Source organism: Drosophila mojavensis, unplaced genomic scaffold, assembly GCF_018153725.1.
Source record: "Drosophila mojavensis isolate 15081-1352.22 unplaced genomic scaffold, ASM1815372v1 contig_36, whole genome shotgun sequence".
NCBI lineage: Eukaryota > Metazoa > Arthropoda > Insecta > Diptera > Drosophilidae > Drosophila > Drosophila mojavensis.
The window spans coordinates 2,924,471-2,945,543 of NW_025318858.1; the positions used below are offsets into that span (position 1 = coordinate 2,924,471).

A 21,073-nucleotide genomic window follows, 5' to 3' on the forward strand; every position below is an offset into this window, starting at 1 on the left:
TTACAAAATTTCTGTTAGTTTACTGTATTTATTTTTTCTGAGGCTTCAACTACCAAATGCAAAACTAAGTAAATTATATTTAAAAAATAATAAAAAAAAACCATTAGAAATCTACACAGACGTTTCCTTGTTATGGTTGACATTATGAATAAACTAGCAAATTTTTACATTTAAAAACATTCTTCGCTCCCAAATGGAGTTGTGTAGGACTGGTTAGGCGTGTGTGTGTGTGTGCCTGTCTGTGTATGCGCGTGTGTATGTGTGTAGATATATATGCGGATGTAGATGTAGAAGATGCTCTAGTGCCAACAACAATGAGATCCCCAGGCAGCTGCCCTTTTTATACCCTCTTATGTTGAGATGAGCGAATAAACCATGCTAAAATTAGCAGAAAAACGAAAACAGAACGTTAGACAAATGCAAAATGATATTTATAAGCATAAGTAATTACCCGTATATATAGTAGAAGAAGCTGATCAAGTAGACGGCTAATTTAATCCAACCCTCGCGCAAATTCCGCGATAATGTGTCCGTCTTTAAAACCGTAGTGGGATCATATAAACCAGGACCCGACATCAATGGACGATTCTTGTAGCTGCAAGCCAATTATTTATTCAATTTATGTAATCATGATTAATCCTATGGTGATAAAACTTACCGCCATATATGGTAGGCTATTAATGGTATATTGAGGCAAAGTGAATACCATTCTCCGCAGAATAAGAAAAGTAAATTTAAGAAAAAGTGCAGCAAATATTCCGGCAAAACCAGCTGTAAAAATTCAAAATGATTAGTCATTGCTTAAGTCACACTCCAAACTAATATATACATATATATGTGTATATATTATATATTCTCTTACCGGGTTGAGACTATTGCACTGATCGATTGGATTTTTATAATCTGTTTTGAGCTCATCAAATGCAATCACATGAAATATCGCGAAAAATATTAGAAATGCATCGCCAATGAGCGCCACAATATACGTGAAAGCGGTGAAGTTGAAGGCCATTGTTTGTAGCGGCTTGATACTAAAATACTTCTGGGTGTTAGTTGAAAGCTAATAAAATATATATTACAGATGTTTATTTAAATTGTTTTGTTATAATTACGCACTGGTCCTGCTACATGAGTGTGTGAGTCGTGTAGAATGATGACAGCTGTGACTGTCGCTTAATTTTTCGCCCTAATGCTATTAACAGTGCGTGCCAGTGTCGCCCTACTTTGGTTTTATGAAAATGTTTTGAATAAAATTTATTTGCAATTTCTGTATAAACTATTTCATGAAAAATCTACTTAAACCATATTTAGACAACTTTGAAGAAAATTAAGGCTCTATAATATATTGAAATCTGTTGATAGTCATATAACAAACACAACAGAGCATAACGACTCTGTTAAGGGTGTGTCGCTGTAAACAGCTGGAAGCCAGGGTTATTATAATAAATGTTTCTCAGAGCTTTGATAATAATATGAAAAAAATTAATTATTGAAATCTAATATCTTAATTTAGCTTAAAAGATAATATTAAATTTGCTTCACTTTGTTCTGTTTTTAGAAATCGTTCAGAAGAGTGAAATAAGCTCACAAGCGCGCAATTATTATTCCGTTGCGTGCATTATGCAGCCCTGGTATCGTTTGCCGCGGAATTTTCATATCCAATGCATTTCCAAACCGCCATTGCAATTTTTGACAGCCGTGCGAACACAGACTATATTTAACAACGCCTGTGCAATCAATTTTGTGATAAATAAATACAAATAACAACTGAACTAGACAAACTGAGACGATAATATTTTATGTGAAAAATGTCTCAATTCAATTTTGTGAGTGATCTGCAGAATGCTTTGATCATGGATGGAGAGACGCGTGGTCCTGCGCCCCGCTGGAAGAAGAAGCTGGAAGCCTCGCTCAATGGAAGCGTGAATACAACACGCTCCGTGCTATCCGTTTCATATAATACGAGCTTTTCCGGAGTACAAGCACCAACCAAAACGCCAGGCAAAAGCTCTGACGCAAAGACTAAAAAGAGTGCAACGACGCCAACGAAGACACCAGGAGGAGGAGATCGTTTTATACCCAATCGTGCAGCCACAAACTTTGAATTGGCACATTTCTTGGTAATTAGCATTAATATAATACAAATTTATAGATAGGTTACCATATAGAACGTCCTATTTGTAGGTCAACAAAGACACGGGCGATAAGTCCGATGAGGACCAAGAGCAGCAGCCAACGAGCAGCAACGAGAATAATGTCCAGGCATCTGCTCATAAAGGTGAACGGCAGAAACTGATTGCCGAGGTGGCTCAGGTGGGCGAGAGCAGCAAAAGTGGACGCATATTGTGCTATCAAAACAAAGCACCCGCTGCTCCCGAGTCCCATACAAATCCTCTTAAGGTGGTGTACTCATTGAAGACGCCCATATCGACGAAGAGCGGATCGCGCTATATACCGACCACATCGGAGCGTATACTTGATGCGCCAGACTTTATCAATGATTACTGTAAGTATTTCTATATCACCTATGGTATGTATACTACATTTTCTGCTCTACTTAGATCTCAATCTCATGGACTGGAGTGGCGATAACATAGTAGCCGTTGCATTGGGCAATTGCGTTTACTTGTGGAATGCAGCGAGTGGAAATATTGAACAACTAACCGAGTATGAGGAAGGAGATTATGCCTGCGCGCTCTCTTGGATCCAAGAGGGTCAGATCTTGGCTATAGGCAATAGCAGTGGAGCTGTAGAGCTCTGGGACTGCTCGAAGGTGAAACGCTTGCGTGTGATGGATGGACATAGCGCTCGTGTTGGCTCTCTGGCATGGAACTCATTTTTGGTTTCATCAGGCAGTCGGGATGGCACGATTATACATCACGATGTGCGCTCGAGGGAACACAAAGTAGGCTCATTAAATGGGCATGCACAAGAGGTGTGCGGTCTGAAGTGGTCCACGGATTTCAAGTACTTAGCTAGTGGAGGCAATGATAATCTAGTGAATGTCTGGTCCCTAGCTGGGAGTGGAGTAGGCACCGCCACTGACCCACTGCACAAATTCAATGAACATCAGGCAGCTGTGCGAGCCCTTGCATGGTGTCCCTGGCAGCCCAACACCCTGGCATCTGGTGGCGGTACGGCGGATCGCTGCATCAAATTCTGGAATGTATGCAACGGGTCACTTATCAAGTCTGTAGATTCCAAATCGCAGGTGTGCTCTCTGCTCTTCTCGCGGCACTACAAGGAGCTGATTTCTGCACACGGCTTTGCCAACAATCAATTGACCATCTGGAAGTATCCATCGATGGTTAAGCAAGCCGATCTAACTGGACATACATCGCGTGTCTTGCAGATGGCCATGTCACCCGATGGCAGCACAGTGATAAGCGCTGGAGCTGATGAGACATTGCGGCTATGGAACTGCTTTGCACCCGATCCAATGGCAGCCAAAAAGGTGTCCACTGCCAGTAGCAATGTAAAGAAGAGTGTCTTTCGACAGAGCATACGTTAGGGATGCAAAGAAGACGAACTTCTAGGAGACGGTTAATGATGGATCCGAAGAGGAATTTCTTAGCAGAGCAAATGCTAGAGGCAGATTCTCTTCCAACAAAGAGCTGGCAGACTTGAAGACCTACTCACCCAACGATTCGAGACTAGATAAAACTATTTGTATTTCGATTAAGCTAGCAAACAAACAATATTAATTCAATTGTTATTTTTTAAGACTTTCATGCTAAGCCAATTCATATTTCATAATTATGTGACTTAGATATTTGATATGTGTGTATTTTGATGTATATTTAAGTTTTGTGCATTTTATTTTATGTTTGTAAATTGAAGATTGTACAGATGACATCAATGATTTGATTGCTGTTCATTCAATTATGTGACGACTATTTGATATATTTATTTAAATTGCATGTTCATGATTTATAAATAAAATGCTTGCCATACTGCAACCTTTTTTGTTTTATTCACTTATTTTGACAGGCTTACATGGTAAACAATATTTTTTTTCCTTTTTATTATATAATTAATCTTTTTGTATTGTGGGTACAGTTAGTTGCAGGTGTTTTTTATTTTTTAACTCCATTGATTTATTTTGTATTTTTTTGTTCGTCGCATGTGTGGAACGTGTCAAAAATATCTCGTGTCAGCATAGTTTGTTGCCTTTCTTCAGCAGCTGTTATTGGAATTATAGCGTTGCTAAATATATATATTTATACATATTTATGTACTATGGATCTGTTGTATATATGTATATGTACAATTAAAGTGATATTCAAGCGACTGTCATGGGATTGCCGCCACTGTAGCTGACAAAGTAACGCGGATCACCAAAGATCTGCAAAGAATAGATGACATCAAAAATATATGAAAAACATTTTTAAACATTAAAAATAAAATAAAAAAAAGAATAGTAAATTAAAAAATATGTTATAAATATAAATATAAAAAAATAATAATAATAAAATTACTAAATGAAAATTAGTTTGTTAAATAAGAAAAGTATACAATTTGTTTTATAAAAACTTTCTTTTTAAAATTTAAGCAATAAAAGTTGAAAAGCAAAACCAACAAAATAATTAACAAAACGCTATATAACCATGCATAGAAATTTATATATTTTAAATACTTACATATTCTTTCTTTTAAATTACTACCAATAATTTTATAAATCTTATTTCATTTTGGTTTTAGAATAAAATGTTTATTTGCAACATAATTCATTCAGTCAGAACATTGAAACATCAATTAGATTTTTAACTAACTTATGTTAAATGTAGTATATTGTAGTATATATTCTTTGCTACATTTTCATATAGATTTTGTTGTATATATTATTTGTATTTTTGCTATACTTTCTTTTATTTCTCCATACAAAAGGTTTAGAGCTAGAAAGAAACCGTACATTTGTTTAGATCTAGTTCTATTTGTAGTTCAAGTTCTAGCTCTATTTTGTTTTTTTAAAATATTTGTTAGAGCATACAGACATTCACACACGGACACTTACAAACACACATACACGCACACATAATACAGACAAAGAGAGACAGAGATATGTATAAAGAGTATAAGTGGGAGAGATAAAGCGTAATAAGCATTGAATTACATAGACAGCTTAAATTAGTTAACATTTTGATAGGGAAAGTACAACATAAATATCATAAGAACAGCTGATGGATAGTTCATTTTACATAGAGTATGTATATCATCTATCTATTTATATATGTATATATAAATGTATCTATATATTGTGTGTATTGCATTTTGTTCGTTATTTTGTTGGTTGTTTCTTACAGTGGGCAACTTTGTAGCTTTGACTGCTCTACTAAAACATAGAGCAGCTCTTATTTATGTATAAATATATCTATTTATTGTGTTTTTTTTTTTTTTACTATATGTAAAGTTATGCGGACGGCTATTTCTATTTTTGCTGCTGTTTTCTTTTCCAATTTCCACTTTTTGCAATTTTTTTTGGTCGGTTGGTTTAACAATAGATAAATGTTACAATACAATTCATCTTAATTTTTTCATTCAATTTTTTCTAGTTTCAACATTAGCTGAATACCAGTTCAGCTCTTTTAACAATTTTTTCTTGAACATTTGGAAGCTGTTGGTGGTGACCCTTATTTTTGACGTTTTCTTATGTTCTATGGGTTTCTCAATGATATTCTAGATTTTCTTTTTGTTTGTTTAGGCTGTGACGCTCACCTTCGTATCGTCTAGATCTTCGATATCGCTGCTATCGTAATCACTATCGGGCGGCGTTAATGTCTCTGCACCGCGTTTCTCCAATATGTTCTGCATGCGCGATTTATTCAATATGCTGGCCACCTGATATGCCGTTAGTCCAGCATATGTTGCTGTCTCTAGATTAAGTTTCTCGCATTCGTCCAGCAGAAAATTGGCCAAATCCTCGTTGCAGCACTCGATGGCAATGTGCAGAGGTGTGCGTCCGCCTTTGCCCTCCTAAAAAAACATAATTCAAATGCAGTTTTTTAATAAAAATCGGTTACTTTTATAAGACTTATGTTTATTACATTAAAAGCTAAATTATTCATTAGCGATATGCGCTGTTCAATTAAAGATCAGAGCGGAATAAATCAACCAGTTAACGCTCAAATGAACAATTAAACTTAACTTATCTCAGTTTCACTTACCCTGGCATTAATGTCCGCGCCGTGAGCTACCAAAATGCGTAAGATATCAATGTGTCCAGCGCCTGCAGCCAAATGTACGCAGCGTTCACCTGCAAAGTTAGAAAAGAAATTGAAAGTTAATAAAAATTGCTTGAAGGCAAATGCATTCAGTACCACTGTGCGCTACATTTATGAATGAAATACGATCCCTGCTAAAGCGCTCAGCAAAAAAGCTTCGTTGTGTTGTTGTTGAACAAGTAGCATTTTAAAATACAAAAAAAAAACAGCACGACAGCCAGCAAAAGCTTTGCCCCAAGAGCAGGCGTGCAAAGACTGTGAGGAAGAGAGAGAGAGAGAGAGCGAGAGACATGAGATACGGAGGAAGGGGCGGTGAAGTCAGCTCAACGAACGCGTTTTGCCATATGCACACACACACACATGCATTGACTACGTGTGCGTTTGCATAGGTGTGCGTTGAAAAACCCAAGAAATTCCCACAATAAAACAGCAGCAAAATAACAGCTACAACAAACAAACACAAAAAAACCAGCAGTGGCATAAAAAGCGACGGCGGCAACAAAAACAGCTATAATGCAAAAAAAAAAAAGAAGCAAAAATAAAGTTAACAAACCCAACAAGCAGACTTTTCGTTGTATTGGCAACTAGTTTGCCCAAGTTCAAATTGGTTGAAGTTTAAAAAAGAGCAAAAATGTTTGCACATAATTCACAGACAACAACAACAATACCTAGCAGTTGCAATAATTCAGCTGGCGTTGTACTAAACGATGTTTTTATAATTATAAATAAATGAATATATGTACAAAAAAGACAATTCTCAAATTATATCTCGCTGCTTGATCGCGCATACAGATTAAAGGCCAACAACAATTACAACAGCTACAACAGGCAGCTTTTGCCTTTTGTTGTTTTTATTATGGCTGTTCTGTGGTTTTTGCTGTTACACGTGCTGTTGATTGACTTTCACACACAAACACGCTCCAGCTCCAGCTGCTGGTCACAGAGCTGCCCGCTCATTTGCATTCAATTTCCGTAAGAACTTTGAATAAAACGCATTTAAGTTGCGCATGCGTTGCCAACTACACAAATGTATTTGTATATCTTTGAGCATTGCAAGTGAATTGGCAACAAGTGCAACTGAACTACTTTATCGCCTAGCCCTGCGCATGCGTTGCCAACGGTCTATGAGCTTTCCTTTTTGAGTAAGTATGTAGATTATCTATGTTGACAACAAGTTCAATTGGTGAGCGATAAATGCTTATCGTTTGCACTTGAACTAGATTAACTAATGTTAGGGTGGCTCGCACGTCGTAATAGTTACGGCTAAATGCGCATTAATCGCCGCGAGCGCGACAGTTATTAATCATGTTAATGATTTAAGGTGACTCAACGCTATTTACGCGCATGATTTAATTTTATGACAACAGCAAAAATCATATTCTAAATGTAGATAGTTGCTTAATTTTGTATTTGAAAGATACAATGAAGATGTATACTTGGTAAATTGTATATTTGGTAAAGGTTCCATGTTATAAAGTGGCTCTTTCTAGAAAGAAAGAAAGCAGATATCTGGCACGAAAGTTAAAGCCGGCTGTCTTGTTGCCGTCCCAGTCCAGTTCGGAGGCTTACAAACAATAACAACAATTGTGTCACAAGTTTTAAATATAAACGATGACAACATTTTTTTTTTTTTTTTTTTTTTTTTCGTTTCTCTGTGCTTGAGCCAGTGATCAAGCTCGATCTCCGCTGATCAGAGAGAAGTCGCTGGCTAGATTATGATACGAGCGCATAAACTCGATGAAGCGATAGTAAAAGTCAAGAGAAGCTCAAGCACAATTCCCATTGTTGTTATTGCGGATCGTTAGCATACGATTAAATACATCTTTACATACATACTCATACATGGCTGTAGCAAATCGATAGACATTTTTTGTTTGCTTAAATATGAAATATTAATCACAAAGTTTGCCTCAAACTTTAAACTTGGGGAATTCCCAAGCATTGCTGCGTCACGCGCCTTAGATTTGAAAATTTGAAATCCGTTCCAGCTGCTAAACAGAGAGTTGCTTTTTTTTTTTTTTTTTAAATATTATTATTATATATTATCTAAAGCTCTATCTGGGCGGCTGCCAACAAGTCTGAGCCACAAAACTTGACAGACTCCTCATAAAAAACACCAGAAAAAGATTTTAAAAATACAATAGAAATAAAAATTCAAAAGCAGTTAAACTTGAAATTGGTTTTTGGTTTCAAGCGGCGGCCTGCTTTTTAGATAATAAATATAATAATAATATTAACGCTAATCGAATGTGAGCTTAATCAATTATTAAGAATTACGAAATTGCGCACTCCATTCAAAAATTTAACTTTTAAATAAGTTTGATCTTGATTTAAATATTATTTCACTATTTAATATTAAGTAAAAAAAAAAAAAAAAAGAAAAGAAAACAATCGATGATCATAATAGAATATAAGTTTATTGCCATGATTCTCAGTTCTATTTTAAGAAATCCTGTCTGAGTTCTTTTTGTTTGTAAAAAATACAAAATATTACGTTTTTTTAATTGTTTAAATTACCTGTTCTTTTATTCAATTCAAAAGTATGTATGCTCCATTTTGAGCTGTTTTCAACTTTGTTTAACCTTAAGCAAAAACCCACAACGAGAAGTTCATAAATTTATTGACAGCACAAATATTATATTAAAAACAAGTAAGAAAGCTCTAGTCGAGACTGCTCGACTACGAGATCCCCTGAACCCTTGGAGCAATAGATATTTCAATACTTTTTCGCGACTTTCAGCTTACACAAGAAACACGCACACACACACACACGTACGCAAAAGCAGGCATACATACACACACACGCATACAGACACACATACACACACACGCATACATACACAAACGCATACACACACACACATACACACACACATACACAAACACATACACACACAAGCAACCACGCATAAACACGCATGGGCTGCAGTGTGCGCTTACTATGAGAACTTAATTGTTTAATAACTTTTTTTATGGACGTACGATCTTCATGAAACTTTTAGATTATGATTATAACATGAATATGCATGTAATTGCCAAAGCACAAGTCTCTAGTATTTGAAATACGCTTTTAACAAAAGTGAGGGTGAGGGGGAGAATTTAGAGGTGGGGGGTAAATTTTAACAAAAACCGAAATTGTATAAATTGCATATAAGCATACATTAAAAATTTGGAGACCCTAGCAATAAAGGTGTAGAAGATATAATTTTATAACTGGGTTTCGATAAGGTTTTTTATCGATAAAAAAAGATCGAGATGAGTTATCGATTTTTAATGATAAACTTGATATGCGCGCTGTAATTACGGACATTTTAAAAAAAATTTGAAGTGTCTAGCTCTTATATCTTCTGAAATCGACGCGTTCATACATACGGACAGACGGACAGACGGACAGACAGACGGACAGGGCCAAATCAACTCAGCTCGTCACCCTGATCAAGAATATATATACTTTGTGGGGTCTGCCACGCCTCCTTCTCCCTGTTACATACATTTCAACAAAACCATTATACCCTGATTTCCCATTGAAAATGGGTTCAGGGTATAAAAATTGTGGTGGGGCTTTTGTTATTGTCTTTGGTTAATTTTAATTAACTGTGCTTATTGTTAGCAGCGTACTGTGTGAAGTTAATATTTAATAATTTTTTTTTGGGAATTTTGACAACTTGTTATTGATTTTTTTTGTCTTGGATCAGAGGCAGTTCGTTGCTTGTTTGTCCTTCAGAGAGAAGTGGCAAATTCTGCAGTTCATTGATTCATAATTAAATCATAAAATTGTTTTGTTTATGAAATAAGATAAGAATTTGTATATTAAGAGATTGGATAACTCAATCGTTGAATGGAACCAGATGGCAGAGTCAAAAAGCTCAATTGTGCCAGCAAGCGTTATCGATAAATTGCTAGGACTGCTGCTTATCGGTAAATAATGAAATTCTAATTAGATAGACTTATTGTTATCAATAAATTTTACCGCTTTACCGCTTAATCATATTTATTAGAAAATTTTCTGTTTTAGGCTAATTTCTTTAATGCTTAATGCTTTTATTAGGAAAGAGATTTTAAGCTTTTGTCCTAGTATTACTAACATTATTTTTTATTGCTTTCCACAGCACAAAGAACCAGGCCACTAGGCAAATGGGGAATTACCTGATTCACTCCACAGAAAACGTTGCGAAAGACAACTGTTTCAACAAAAGAACAATATACGCTTAATGGTTGTTTGCTTTAATGCCTCTGGCGCCACAATTCGCCAATTTGTGGTTTGAAAGTTTTTGTTAAGTGGAAATGAAGTGAAAACCCCAATGTAAAACAGAAACCCCAAGAAGCAGACGTTTGCCAAAAGTCAGCAAAAAGTAACAAAATCAATTTAGCACAAATAATGCTGGATTTTCCAAAAATACATTTAAAGCTATTTGGTTTTTCTCTTCATTTCATTATTTGTTAACGTGGGCAAAACTTCCAATTGGTAGCCGGCTAAGAGACATCGTAGTTATGTCACGAAACCATTTGTTGACTTTCTTTTGAACGAAATGCAAATGTAAGTGTTATACAGATATATGTATATATGTAGATATGTGTGAGATCATGGGTGTATGGTATGGAAGGTGTGGATGATCGTGCCACGTGTTGTTAAACGGCGTAGCGTAAATACTGCATACACGCTGTTACATATAAATACATATATACGTACGATATTTATATATCGGCATGTGGGCAAAACCCCGCAGAGGTCAGAGACTGGCCTAAAAGGCAGTCAAGTGCTCGACAGCTGATAAAGAGCGGTAAAAGTTGCTGTTGACAATTGTGAGACAATGATTGCATTTTTCTGTTGTTATTGTTAGGGTTAAACCCATCCAATAATTTTGTAGGAGTACGAGTACAAACTGTGTCAACATTGCCTGATCACCATATAGAGAGGCACGTTTCATTCAAGTGTCTACAACTTCCGTTATACATGAGCTTGTGATAAATAATTAAGCTTGTAGATATACACATAATGATATTATTATAATCGGTCGGGCAGACGCTTGACCTTGTCTCTACGGAGAGAATGAGTAGAGAAAAGCTGATTTGCAATGAGTAAGAAAGTTGTTGTTGTTGTTGTTGATGCGATGTAAATTTCATTGGCAGTCAACAAAAGCAATCTATAGACTTCCAGAATATGTTAGTAAATAATCATTTCATTTTTTATTGACGTTAGCAACAATTGTGGGTTAAACCTGTTTGTTTACGTATCAGCCAGCAGCGGGCAATCCAAAAGTACAACAAAATTAAATTTATTGAATTGGCGACATTCGAGTCAAAGAAATGTGCTTGAGATTAAAGCATACGTCTTGCTTCCCTATACGAACAGCTGGAAGTGGAAACAATAGAAGCCGATCGAGAGAACATAACTGAGCATAATATATGCTTAAGTGCAAAACAGCCTTAAGCAAGCTGTCGAATGAGGAAATTCGATAGCTAGTTATAATTTCAATATATATTGAACTGTTTTTTTTTTTTATTTATTTTATTTTATTTTTTTAAGGAACTTTGAGATTATTAACCTACTGGCTTGATTATTTAACTAATAATTAAAACACTTGTTTGTACAAATATTACTCAATCATCACAACTTCGATAACTATCGAAAAAAAATATTACTGGAATGCCAGCAATGTTGTTGAATAAGCTTATAGGCATTTGAAATTATAATTTAGGTAAACAATTCGTCGAACTAGCCAATAAGCATGACATCGATAATTATCGATAACAATCTAAGACACTTCCCATATATGTATATCAAAAATTCCATAGACTGTCAAGTAAATACTGCAAATAACGATGATTATCGTCATAGAAAAAGGCAATATCTATAATTGATAATTAAGAAATAAACAAATACAGGGAAAAACTGCTATTGGCAATGATAACAATCCCTATTAAGCAGCGTTGTGGAAAATTTTATTACAACACCATTTGACAACAAGCCGATAATTATCGATCAAATAAAATTGAGCTCAGGGTTCAACGGTTGCACATCTCATCATCAGCTAACGATCAATTACAAATTGTGTTAATTTATTAACTCGATCATTTAACTAACATCATGCATTTATTTGACAGTTAGGAAAGGGTGCTCAATTGTTCAGATCAAAGGCCTTAATCGACAGGTTTGAATATATATACATACATATGTATATTCTATCTATACGGGAATAGTTAAATATTATGCAATTCCATAAACAACTAGTTTGTAACATACGTCATTTTGTTTATTGCTTAGCTTGATCAATTAGCTTTCTTACGTTTCAACGATCAATCCAACGTACAATGGCATTCCCCACTCAATTACGTACTATCTGAGTGGAGGTAGTATATATAATATGTACCTGTCGTACCAATGTGTGCAAAGCCCCATATCGTTTTGAAGGTTGAGATAGAACATGCGATATCGTTTTGCTGATATCGTAGGAATGAAAGGAATTTTGCACGTGTTGCCATACGATAAATTAAGATCTTTCAGATATGTTGTATTTGTTCTTGATATATCGATTGCACACAAACAAGGAATTGAATATTGAAGGAAGTTTTATATTATGATTATTAATGAATATATATTAGCTTTCTGTATTTCTTGTGTTTATACGATTTTTGAAGAGCTATCGATATCATGTTGGATATAAGATCTAAGTCACATATACAAAACAATTTACATTTATCGGTAAGAGAGAAATTAAGAAACTCTCATTGACTTTATATATCTAATCGCTTTCACTTTATATGTCACATAGACCTGCCAGTCCTTGGCCCAGGGGGTACCTCAAAACACTTTATGGGAAAAACGTAGATAACAGTTATCACAGTGATAACACAGTTTTACCGATATATGTATATACACTTATGATAATCACCGTCATAGCAATAATAAACGACCACCAATGGGGTTTTTCTAGAATTGATAACAGATTGTTGGCTTAGCGACTAAAACACAGCCGATATTCCTCCTCGTATTCGTATTAACATTTCTAGGTAACATTATCTTTTGGGATACAGAATTTTGCTTATCACAATTAATAAATGGGGAAATACGGAATAAGGCCCAAAGCTGTTGCTGTTAAGGTTTTTTTTTTTTTGCATTTGGAAACTTCTTTAGATTTTTTTCCCGACAACAGATGCCATTGCCATATGTTCCACAAATGAGCCTCAATCAACATATTGTGCGGTTTATCGTTCTGAAATTCCCTACAAATGTGTCTCGAGTGTCGATGATGTCAAAGACGTTTTTAACTTGTGACTAAATGGCGTTTCAAGACTGTAGAACGAGATCATGGTTACTTGAAAAATCAGATAAGATTTGGAGGAACGCTCCCAAAAATTCGCCTTTGATTAGAATTTTCAAGTGAAGTAGACTTTTTTCTAAAAAAAAAAAAAAACATCATGTAAACTATGAAGTGTTTAAATGGGTCATTTCAATTCATATAAATTAGATTAGCTTGCTACATAATTACTTCTTGTAATTTCCCATTAAAATTCAGCAAGTATTTTAATTTCTAAATATAAACGAAAACTTCGGTGTGAGTACTCCAAGGAAAATAAAATCATTTCAACTCCTGCCAAAAAGGAATTCGGAAATTCTATTTATAATTAAGTCTTGCGTGTCTTTATTTATATTCATTGAGTTTCGAGCAAATGCCATTGCGTGAGTGAAAGGAGCTACAAATACAAATATATAACATAAATACGTGGATATATATGTGTATTATAATGACCTCGCAATTAAATAGGACGATATTACAGAAATAGCTGGGAATTTCCAGGCAGCCCCAAAGAAAATATATATTTCCTTAAATATATATGTAAACAACTGTAACGCTCTGCTACATATTTACATATGCAAATAGAAATATGTTTACTGATAAGTTGACTTTTGCGATAACCTTTTGAACTGTCTACAAAAGGTTATTGAATTTATGTATTACGCCTGAAGGAATTTATAGTATACATGTTCCTTTTTCCGACAAGTTTACTTTATCGCTTTTAGAAATCTTGGCTAAATGCCAGCAGTGCAAAGCATTCGATTATTTTCGTAACATTTTCCACATTTCTTGCATTAAAAGGCAAAGCAAAAATAATGGAAATTCTTGAGACAAAAATTGTAGAGCTAAATTTAACAGCCAAGCTAGATGAGCTCATATGTTAGATAATACATAGAATGAATACTCCCTTAACCTATGTTAACTAACATATGCGTACTGCTGCTAATTAACGTATGTTAACTTATTCAGCTTTATTCCTTATCTGCTAGCTATTTCATTTTGATTACGTTCAGGTTTTTCTTGAAAAAAACAATATGACGAATTATTGTTTTTCCCTTTTACTCTGTCAAAATGCTATGGAATCATTCCAATTTCTCTGTTCAGCCCATTTCGGTTGTTTTCCTTTCTTTTTCTGATTTCTATATACAGGATTCAATACAATTCATGCGTAACCATGACGTCAATTGAACAAGAAAGTCTTGTGACTTTTTGTACGAACCCAATTGAATATGATTTTATAACATCTGGCACCGAGTAGACGACGTTCGGTATTGCTTTTTAACATTATATATACAGAGAGTGAGAGAGATATGTATAGAGCTTAATGTGTCTGCTTTGTGCATGGGAAAACCCAAAAAATTTGAAAGAAAAAGCCGTCGTCGTAGTCGTCGTCTTGTTCGTGTCATCGTTTCGCTTTGCTCTTTGATACCCTATCAAATAGCTGTGAGTAGCTTAATTTTGACAGACATTTCGTCTGGGAAATACTAGATAATATGCTCTCTATCCTATTTCTTCCCAATCGTTTAACAAAAATACCGCAAAAGTATTTCATGCTTGATTGAAAAGTGCAATATAAATACAATGCGGAAAACACCTTTAAGAGAAGATCCCAAAGGGTTTCTCTATGATTCATTTGGAATTTACGAAAGATTTTGATGACATTAGGAAACTCAAGAGTTTTATAGATTCTTAGGATATGAGTCAATATAGCATAGGGAACTTCTCAATACTTTTATTCAATATTATATCGCTATATCTGTTTGTAGACTTGAATGTTAAGAAAGGGCAACTATGGGTCGTTCGACAGCCATTGCTTCCACCTCTAATTTTAGCCATTTTGTTGTTGTTTGTCTGCATAGAGCTAGCCATAGCTATTTGTTTGAATATTATGTGCAATGTCTGCTCTGCTAAGCATATATATGTGTATTACTAATACACACACACTCTCTTAGTTGAGTGTTCAGCAGCTGTTTCTCATTTATGCGCGAAGGCATGTTTAGACCGGTTTGGTCTGGTCAAAAGTAGCTGCCAAATGTTTGTTCACCACATGTTTGAAACCGATCAATTTTCGTATTTTTAGCAAGGTTACAAAAATCGATTAAACAAACGAAAGGTTAAAGCAAATACAGCTAAAAGTGTGGGTGAGTGTGCGCGTGTATGTGTGTGCTTCTGTGTAGGGGGAGGTTATAAAAATGTAGCCTCTCAACATCTCAGTCAAGTTTATTAACCTTTTACGTGTCGACAGTTGCGCAAGCTTCAACTCTTGTGACTGAACAATAAGTGTTTATATATACATACGTATGTCTTTATATGTGGCTATACTTATACTTATGATGACTTTTACTTTCTTCCGGCTTAGATCTGTTTTATAATATTTTGCAGTTATTTTTTTAAGTGGGAAACTTTTCGCACATAAATACATATAATCAAAGGCGAATTTTAATTGACGTATTTTGCGCACACCTTTTTTGCTTTGAACCCCACCCACCTGTTGAAAATCAGTATGTTTATATATAAACTAATTTGTATACAAATAAATCAATAATAACAATCAAGGAAATAAGGCCGTCAGCTATATATACACATATGTATGTACGTATATATAGAATCGTAAAAGCATCTGTGTGAGCTGCAAATGAAATGAGCTGGAAAGCGAATTAATATCTATTTTGTTTTGTTTCCTTGAAGCTTGGAAGATTTTGTAGACATAAGCAAATTATAAACAATACCAAACCCTGCTGACGTCAAGCAGAAAATCACATTAATATACAAGCATATACATATAGAAAGAAAGATATACATATATTGCTGTGAGCCAATCAATAACTAAGTGAAAAACGTAAATGAGAAATTTATTTGCAGGCGCAAAAATGCGCAGAGGCCACAATGTATTTTTGGCACGCCTATACATATATTTATATAGTATATATACACAAATATCTGACACATATGTATATAGATGTCTATAGTCTAGCTGTATCTGTAGACTTGGTGTCTTATATAAATAGTCTTAGACAATGTCTCGCCGTTGGCGGGACAGCTAAAATTTTAAAGCTATATGATAAATTCAAATTTGTTGGCATCGAGTCAAATTCTTTTATTATTTGTCGGCCACGCTTGCCAAAAATATTAAACTATAAAGTATATATGGATGCATCTAAATATATTTTTCAATAATTTTTACTGCATTTATTGCAATTTGGCTCAAAAAATATATTTTTCTACTTATTTTTCAGTGAGAATTTAGAATAAGTTTGTTTGAGCGGTTCACTCAAATGAACTAGTTCATTTTTCAAGAGATTCCTTAATATGAATATACTTAAAATAGTTATAGTTATATACCAAATTTCGACCCCCTTCGTTTACATATCTATATGAAATAACGATATATATTTTCGTAACTTACCATCATAGTTGCGTATCTCCAGGTCGGCAGGTAGATGGGCATAGCTCAAAGAGCTGACAGCCTTGTCATTGGATCGGTGTCCGTATTGGCGATGTGCCTCGTGTATCTCGGAGGCGCCAAACTTCTCTGTCAGAGCGCGCACGCATTGTTTCTCACCTGCAATGCAGGACAAATGCAACGCCGTATTGCCATGACGATCACGTACTGTGGGCTATTGATTGACAGATTGCAAAGATAAATAGATGGATAGATAGTTGGATTAGAATGATTTAGCCTTCGTAATTTATTGAGTAGGTGCGGCTCACCTCGGCACCGGCTAATAGAAGCATGCGCAGAATCGTTGGCTGCGCTGTAAGTGCGGCCAGATGCAGTGGCGTCTGTGCCACATCGTTCTGGATGTTTAGGAGGCATGGATGTGGAGCCATGCGTATCAGAGCGGCAACCACATCCACATAGCCCGATATGCAGGCCAAATGAAGTGGTCTGTAACGACAGAGAGAGAAAATAGATGAGTATTGGGCAATGATCTGAAGGTGTTTGGGGAATGAACTGAACTTAAAACAAATAATAAGGTGGAAACTACAAGTGTTGGAAAATGTATAAAAACTGTATAATAAGAACTTCTTACATTTTCAAGATAAACTAACATAATTTATTCTAGAACTCCCATAAAAACCTCGATCACGCACGGACTAACCAGTGTTGACTAATGTGGGCAGACTTATATGTTTTACCTGCACATTTTCCACACTTGTTTCATGATCGTTTCGCCTGTAAAAACCCACGAATTTGCGCGACCCAAAAACCTGTTCAGGTAGTTGACATACCAGGAAAACCCCTGACTGCCTGACTAACATGTGTCTGTAGACGACTCGATTTGATTCGATCCGACTCGTCGTCTCATTGTCTTGTGTTTTCTGTTTTCTCTGTGTGTATTTGTTGTGATTCATGAAAGTATCCCCAGACACTCACACAGTAGGTGGTCGGGTCAAGTCATTTTTATGCGAAAAGAATCTCTAAATACCCTACAGATATTATAAATTTATTTATTTATTTATTTTATTTATACCATGACCATAAACTTCTTGGTAGGTTAAGATGGTGTTCCTTATATGATAAATTGATAAGTAGATGGAATAGAATGAACTATTTTTATAGGTTTTCTTGAATCAATTTATTAGATGGGTTTTATGTTCCAGACCCCTCTTAGCCCTAGCACAGCAACCAAAGACCAGATATAAACAAAACGTTATACACGTTATACACTAAGTCTAGGGTAACGTTGAGTCACCCACAACAGTCTCTCAATAACTTTCTTTTAATTTGGTATTTTGTTCCATTTTTTTTTTTTTTTTTTTTGGTATTTTGCAAACGGAAATACTTTTGTTTTTGATATATTACTCACGTGTCGCCATCGTCGTTCTGTTGATAGAATTGCTCCCAGGCGTTCATGATGTTAATGTTGCTGGTGTTGCTTAATGGCGCCGTTACATTTGCAGTATTTCCAGCTGCATTTGTTACTGTTGTTGTTGTGGTCTGAGGTGCGCTTCTTCGTCCAGCGGAGCTGTTGGCATTTGTTGCTGCTGATATATTGAGATTATTCATACCGAGGCTTGACTGTACAGTCCATTGGGGTATTCCCGAATCGACATTGTGTTTGAAGCGCATTTGCTCGCTGGCCGGCTGTTCGACGCCAGCTTCCGTTTGATTTGTTGCTGTTGTTGCTCCTGCTGTTGTCTTTTCCTTCTCTTCCTCGTGGTCCTCCTCTTCGAGCTCGTCGATGATGCCCGAATCGAGCACAGTTTGCAATTTGTCTGATTTCTGATCTTGGCTTTGATCCTGTCGCTTGTCCTGCTCCGACTCCTTCTTCTTCTCCTTCACCTGTTGATGTCCTGTTTCGTCGTCACTTATTTCACCGCTAAATATTTGCGATGATTGGGGACCGGAGATGAAACCAGAATCGCTTGTTTCACTTTGTGCTGCAAATTCTTTGTTCTTGTTAATGGCGGCTTCGCTGCTTTGTTGTTGCTCGCTGCTTTTGCCGCCAAATGATGATGTTGTTGTTGTTGCTGCTGATTGTTTACTGTTAGCTTCAAGTGCAGCTCTTTGCTGCTGTTGCTCAACACTGACAGCTGTGGCAGCGCTGGCAACGCCACCAACAGCACAGCTACAATCCTCCACCGTTTCCTTAGCCTTGTTATTCTCACTTGTTGCTGCTGTTGTCGTTTGGTTCCACATTTTGAACTATGTTGCCTGCCTGTTGGCCTTTGCTTTTATTATTGATTTGAATAAAGTTACTTTGCTGATTTTGTTTCTTTTGCAATTGATTTGCCAACGTCTCGTATTCTTTGTTAAACTATAGTTTGTCGTTGTTTCTGTAAAATTTTTTTTAACAATTTAATGGAAATTCACACGCTGAACTTTGCTTTAAAGCTTTAACAAGCACTCACTCACACTCAGACACTCTCTCTCACACACACCTAGATATGATTGCATATACATGTACATATACGAAGAGCTCGCGTAACTGCGCTTTAAGCGTCTCTCTGGCACTCGCCTCGACTGCCGTGTGCGCGAGTGAAACGAATATATAGTGCCCAACACAAGTGAAAACGGAATAGCAGATTAGCGCATGTCCAAAGTTATGATTAGCAACAACAAAAAAAGTCGTTTCTGCTGCTCATTGGATAATTAGAAGAATTCCATTTGCATAGGCATTTCGTGTACATATTTATTTCAATTTGCCTGCTTTATTTTCAGCTTGTGCAGCACCTGTCTTCGTTTCCCACACACACATCCAGGCACAGTAACGCGAGCAGCTACAGTACACGTACACGCAGACACCACAATAACACACACGTACAAACGAGCAGACACGCTGCTGAATCGCTTATGCTTTTATTTTTGTGTGCAATTGCACACAAATTATAAGTTTTGCTCTTTTGTTTGTTTAATTTATATTTATGTATATTGGAATTTATATTATCATTGTAAATTCATTGTGCTTCAACACACTCACACACCTCTTTAATTTGTCTATTATTATAATTTGTTTCGCATGCTGTTCCACATTTATTCGCGTTTCGTTTTTAACTTGTAGTTAATATGACTGCGTTCCGCTTTGAAATACATACGTCTCGACTCTTTCACGTTGAAAATAGCACTACATTAATTGCGTTAAAGCTGCTTTAATTTAGCTTTGCAGCGATATTTACGGTAAAGCTTTGATGGTTGGGGGAAACCAAGTGGCGCTGCCAGATCGGCGTATCAAAAGCTTTCGGTATAAGGCGCGCAACGTTAACAACCAAAGCTTCGATTTAAATGCGGACACACTCAAAACCAACAGCAGTAACAACAACAACAATTCCCACATAGGCAACAAGAACAGCAATTATTTGAGAGACAACCATACCATATGTTAGAATATCTTTTGCTTTGTCGAAACGGATGTGACCCGCTCCGCGTCCCAAACTGAAATGAACACAGCAGTTCGATGTCGTTGACGTCGACGCCTGGACGAAGATGCAGATAGAAAAGAACAACAAAAAATGGCTGCAACGCTGCAGCAAGAAATAAAAGGAAAAGATGTTGCCAGATGCAACAGTCAGATGAGAATAGTTGAAACGAATGAGTGCGCAAAGGAATGCAAAAGGACTTATGCATGAGATACAACTGAATATGTTAAACTGTTATTTAATTTATTTACATTACAAATTAATTGTATTTGGGAAAGTATTAATGTATGACTTAAGTAATAAAGGACATTGATCTTTTGTGTCCGTGTGATTTACATTTTTGGTTTAAAAAAAACCGGGTTTTTTTGTTGTTACTCTTATGTGTTTTGTTGCTAGCGTCTTTTCTTATCTGCTTTCAGATTCGTCACTTGGGATTTTCTTGACTTAGTGGCGCATTCACAAAAATAATAAAAAAAAACTTAAAATGACTCTTTAAAAATTTCAAATATGTTTTGCTAAATTGAAATGCGGGATCGGAAGAACGAAGACTTCACAAAACCCAAGTTGCGGGAACTGAACATAGAGCTACAGTTGGGAGTGTTCGACTAATATATGTTCTTTACTTCGTTACATTATAAATTTAAAAAAAGATTTCTGATGCTTTATGCTTACAGATCCCATCAAAATCAGTTT

General features: G+C 35.8%; 3 protein-coding genes across 7 annotated transcripts; 1 reads left to right on the forward strand and 2 right to left on the reverse strand.

Moving 5' to 3' along the window:
- Nucleotides 1-8: 8 nt before the first annotated feature.
- On the reverse strand, nucleotides 9-1,225 carry LOC6575858 (protein cornichon). Of its 3 annotated transcripts, none has more exons than XM_015164855.3 (5): nucleotides 1,117-1,225; nucleotides 863-1,060; nucleotides 659-771; nucleotides 452-595; nucleotides 9-378 (listed from the first exon to the last, which is right to left on the reverse strand). In XM_015164855.3, the coding sequence occupies exons 2-5, from the start codon at nucleotides 1,010-1,012 to the stop codon at nucleotides 351-353; spliced, it is 435 nt and encodes a 144-aa protein (XP_015020341.1). In that variant the 5' UTR covers nucleotides 1,013-1,060; nucleotides 1,117-1,225; the 3' UTR covers nucleotides 9-350. The 3 variants fall into 3 exon arrangements, with proteins under 3 accessions (XP_015020341.1, XP_002001862.1, XP_032585006.1); XM_002001826.4 differs by having other exon boundaries at nucleotides 863-1,031; nucleotides 1,117-1,210; XM_032729115.2 differs by having other exon boundaries at nucleotides 1,113-1,203.
- A 353-nt stretch (nucleotides 1,226-1,578) lies between these two features.
- LOC6575859 (cell division cycle protein 20 homolog) lies at nucleotides 1,579-3,959 on the forward strand. The gene is made up of 3 exons (XM_002001827.4): nucleotides 1,579-2,120; nucleotides 2,185-2,506; nucleotides 2,562-3,959. The coding sequence occupies exons 1-3, from the start codon at nucleotides 1,809-1,811 to the stop codon at nucleotides 3,509-3,511; spliced, it is 1,584 nt and encodes a 527-aa protein (XP_002001863.1). The 5' UTR covers nucleotides 1,579-1,808; the 3' UTR covers nucleotides 3,512-3,959.
- Nucleotides 3,923-20,101, reverse strand: LOC6575860 (NF-kappa-B inhibitor cactus). Of its 3 annotated transcripts, none has more exons than XM_015164857.3 (7): nucleotides 19,949-20,101; nucleotides 18,331-19,300; nucleotides 17,231-17,408; nucleotides 16,926-17,136; nucleotides 6,165-6,253; nucleotides 5,716-5,973; nucleotides 3,923-4,345 (listed from the first exon to the last, which is right to left on the reverse strand). In XM_015164857.3, the coding sequence occupies exons 2-7, from the start codon at nucleotides 19,161-19,163 to the stop codon at nucleotides 4,283-4,285; spliced, it is 1,632 nt and encodes a 543-aa protein (XP_015020343.1). In that variant the 5' UTR covers nucleotides 19,164-19,300; nucleotides 19,949-20,101; the 3' UTR covers nucleotides 3,923-4,282. The 3 variants fall into 3 exon arrangements, with proteins under 3 accessions (XP_015020343.1, XP_032585005.1, XP_002001864.1); XM_032729114.2 differs by having other exon boundaries at nucleotides 20,060-20,077; XM_002001828.4 differs by lacking the exon at nucleotides 19,949-20,101 and adding an exon at nucleotides 19,789-19,833.
- Nucleotides 20,102-21,073: the final 972 nt, after the last annotated feature.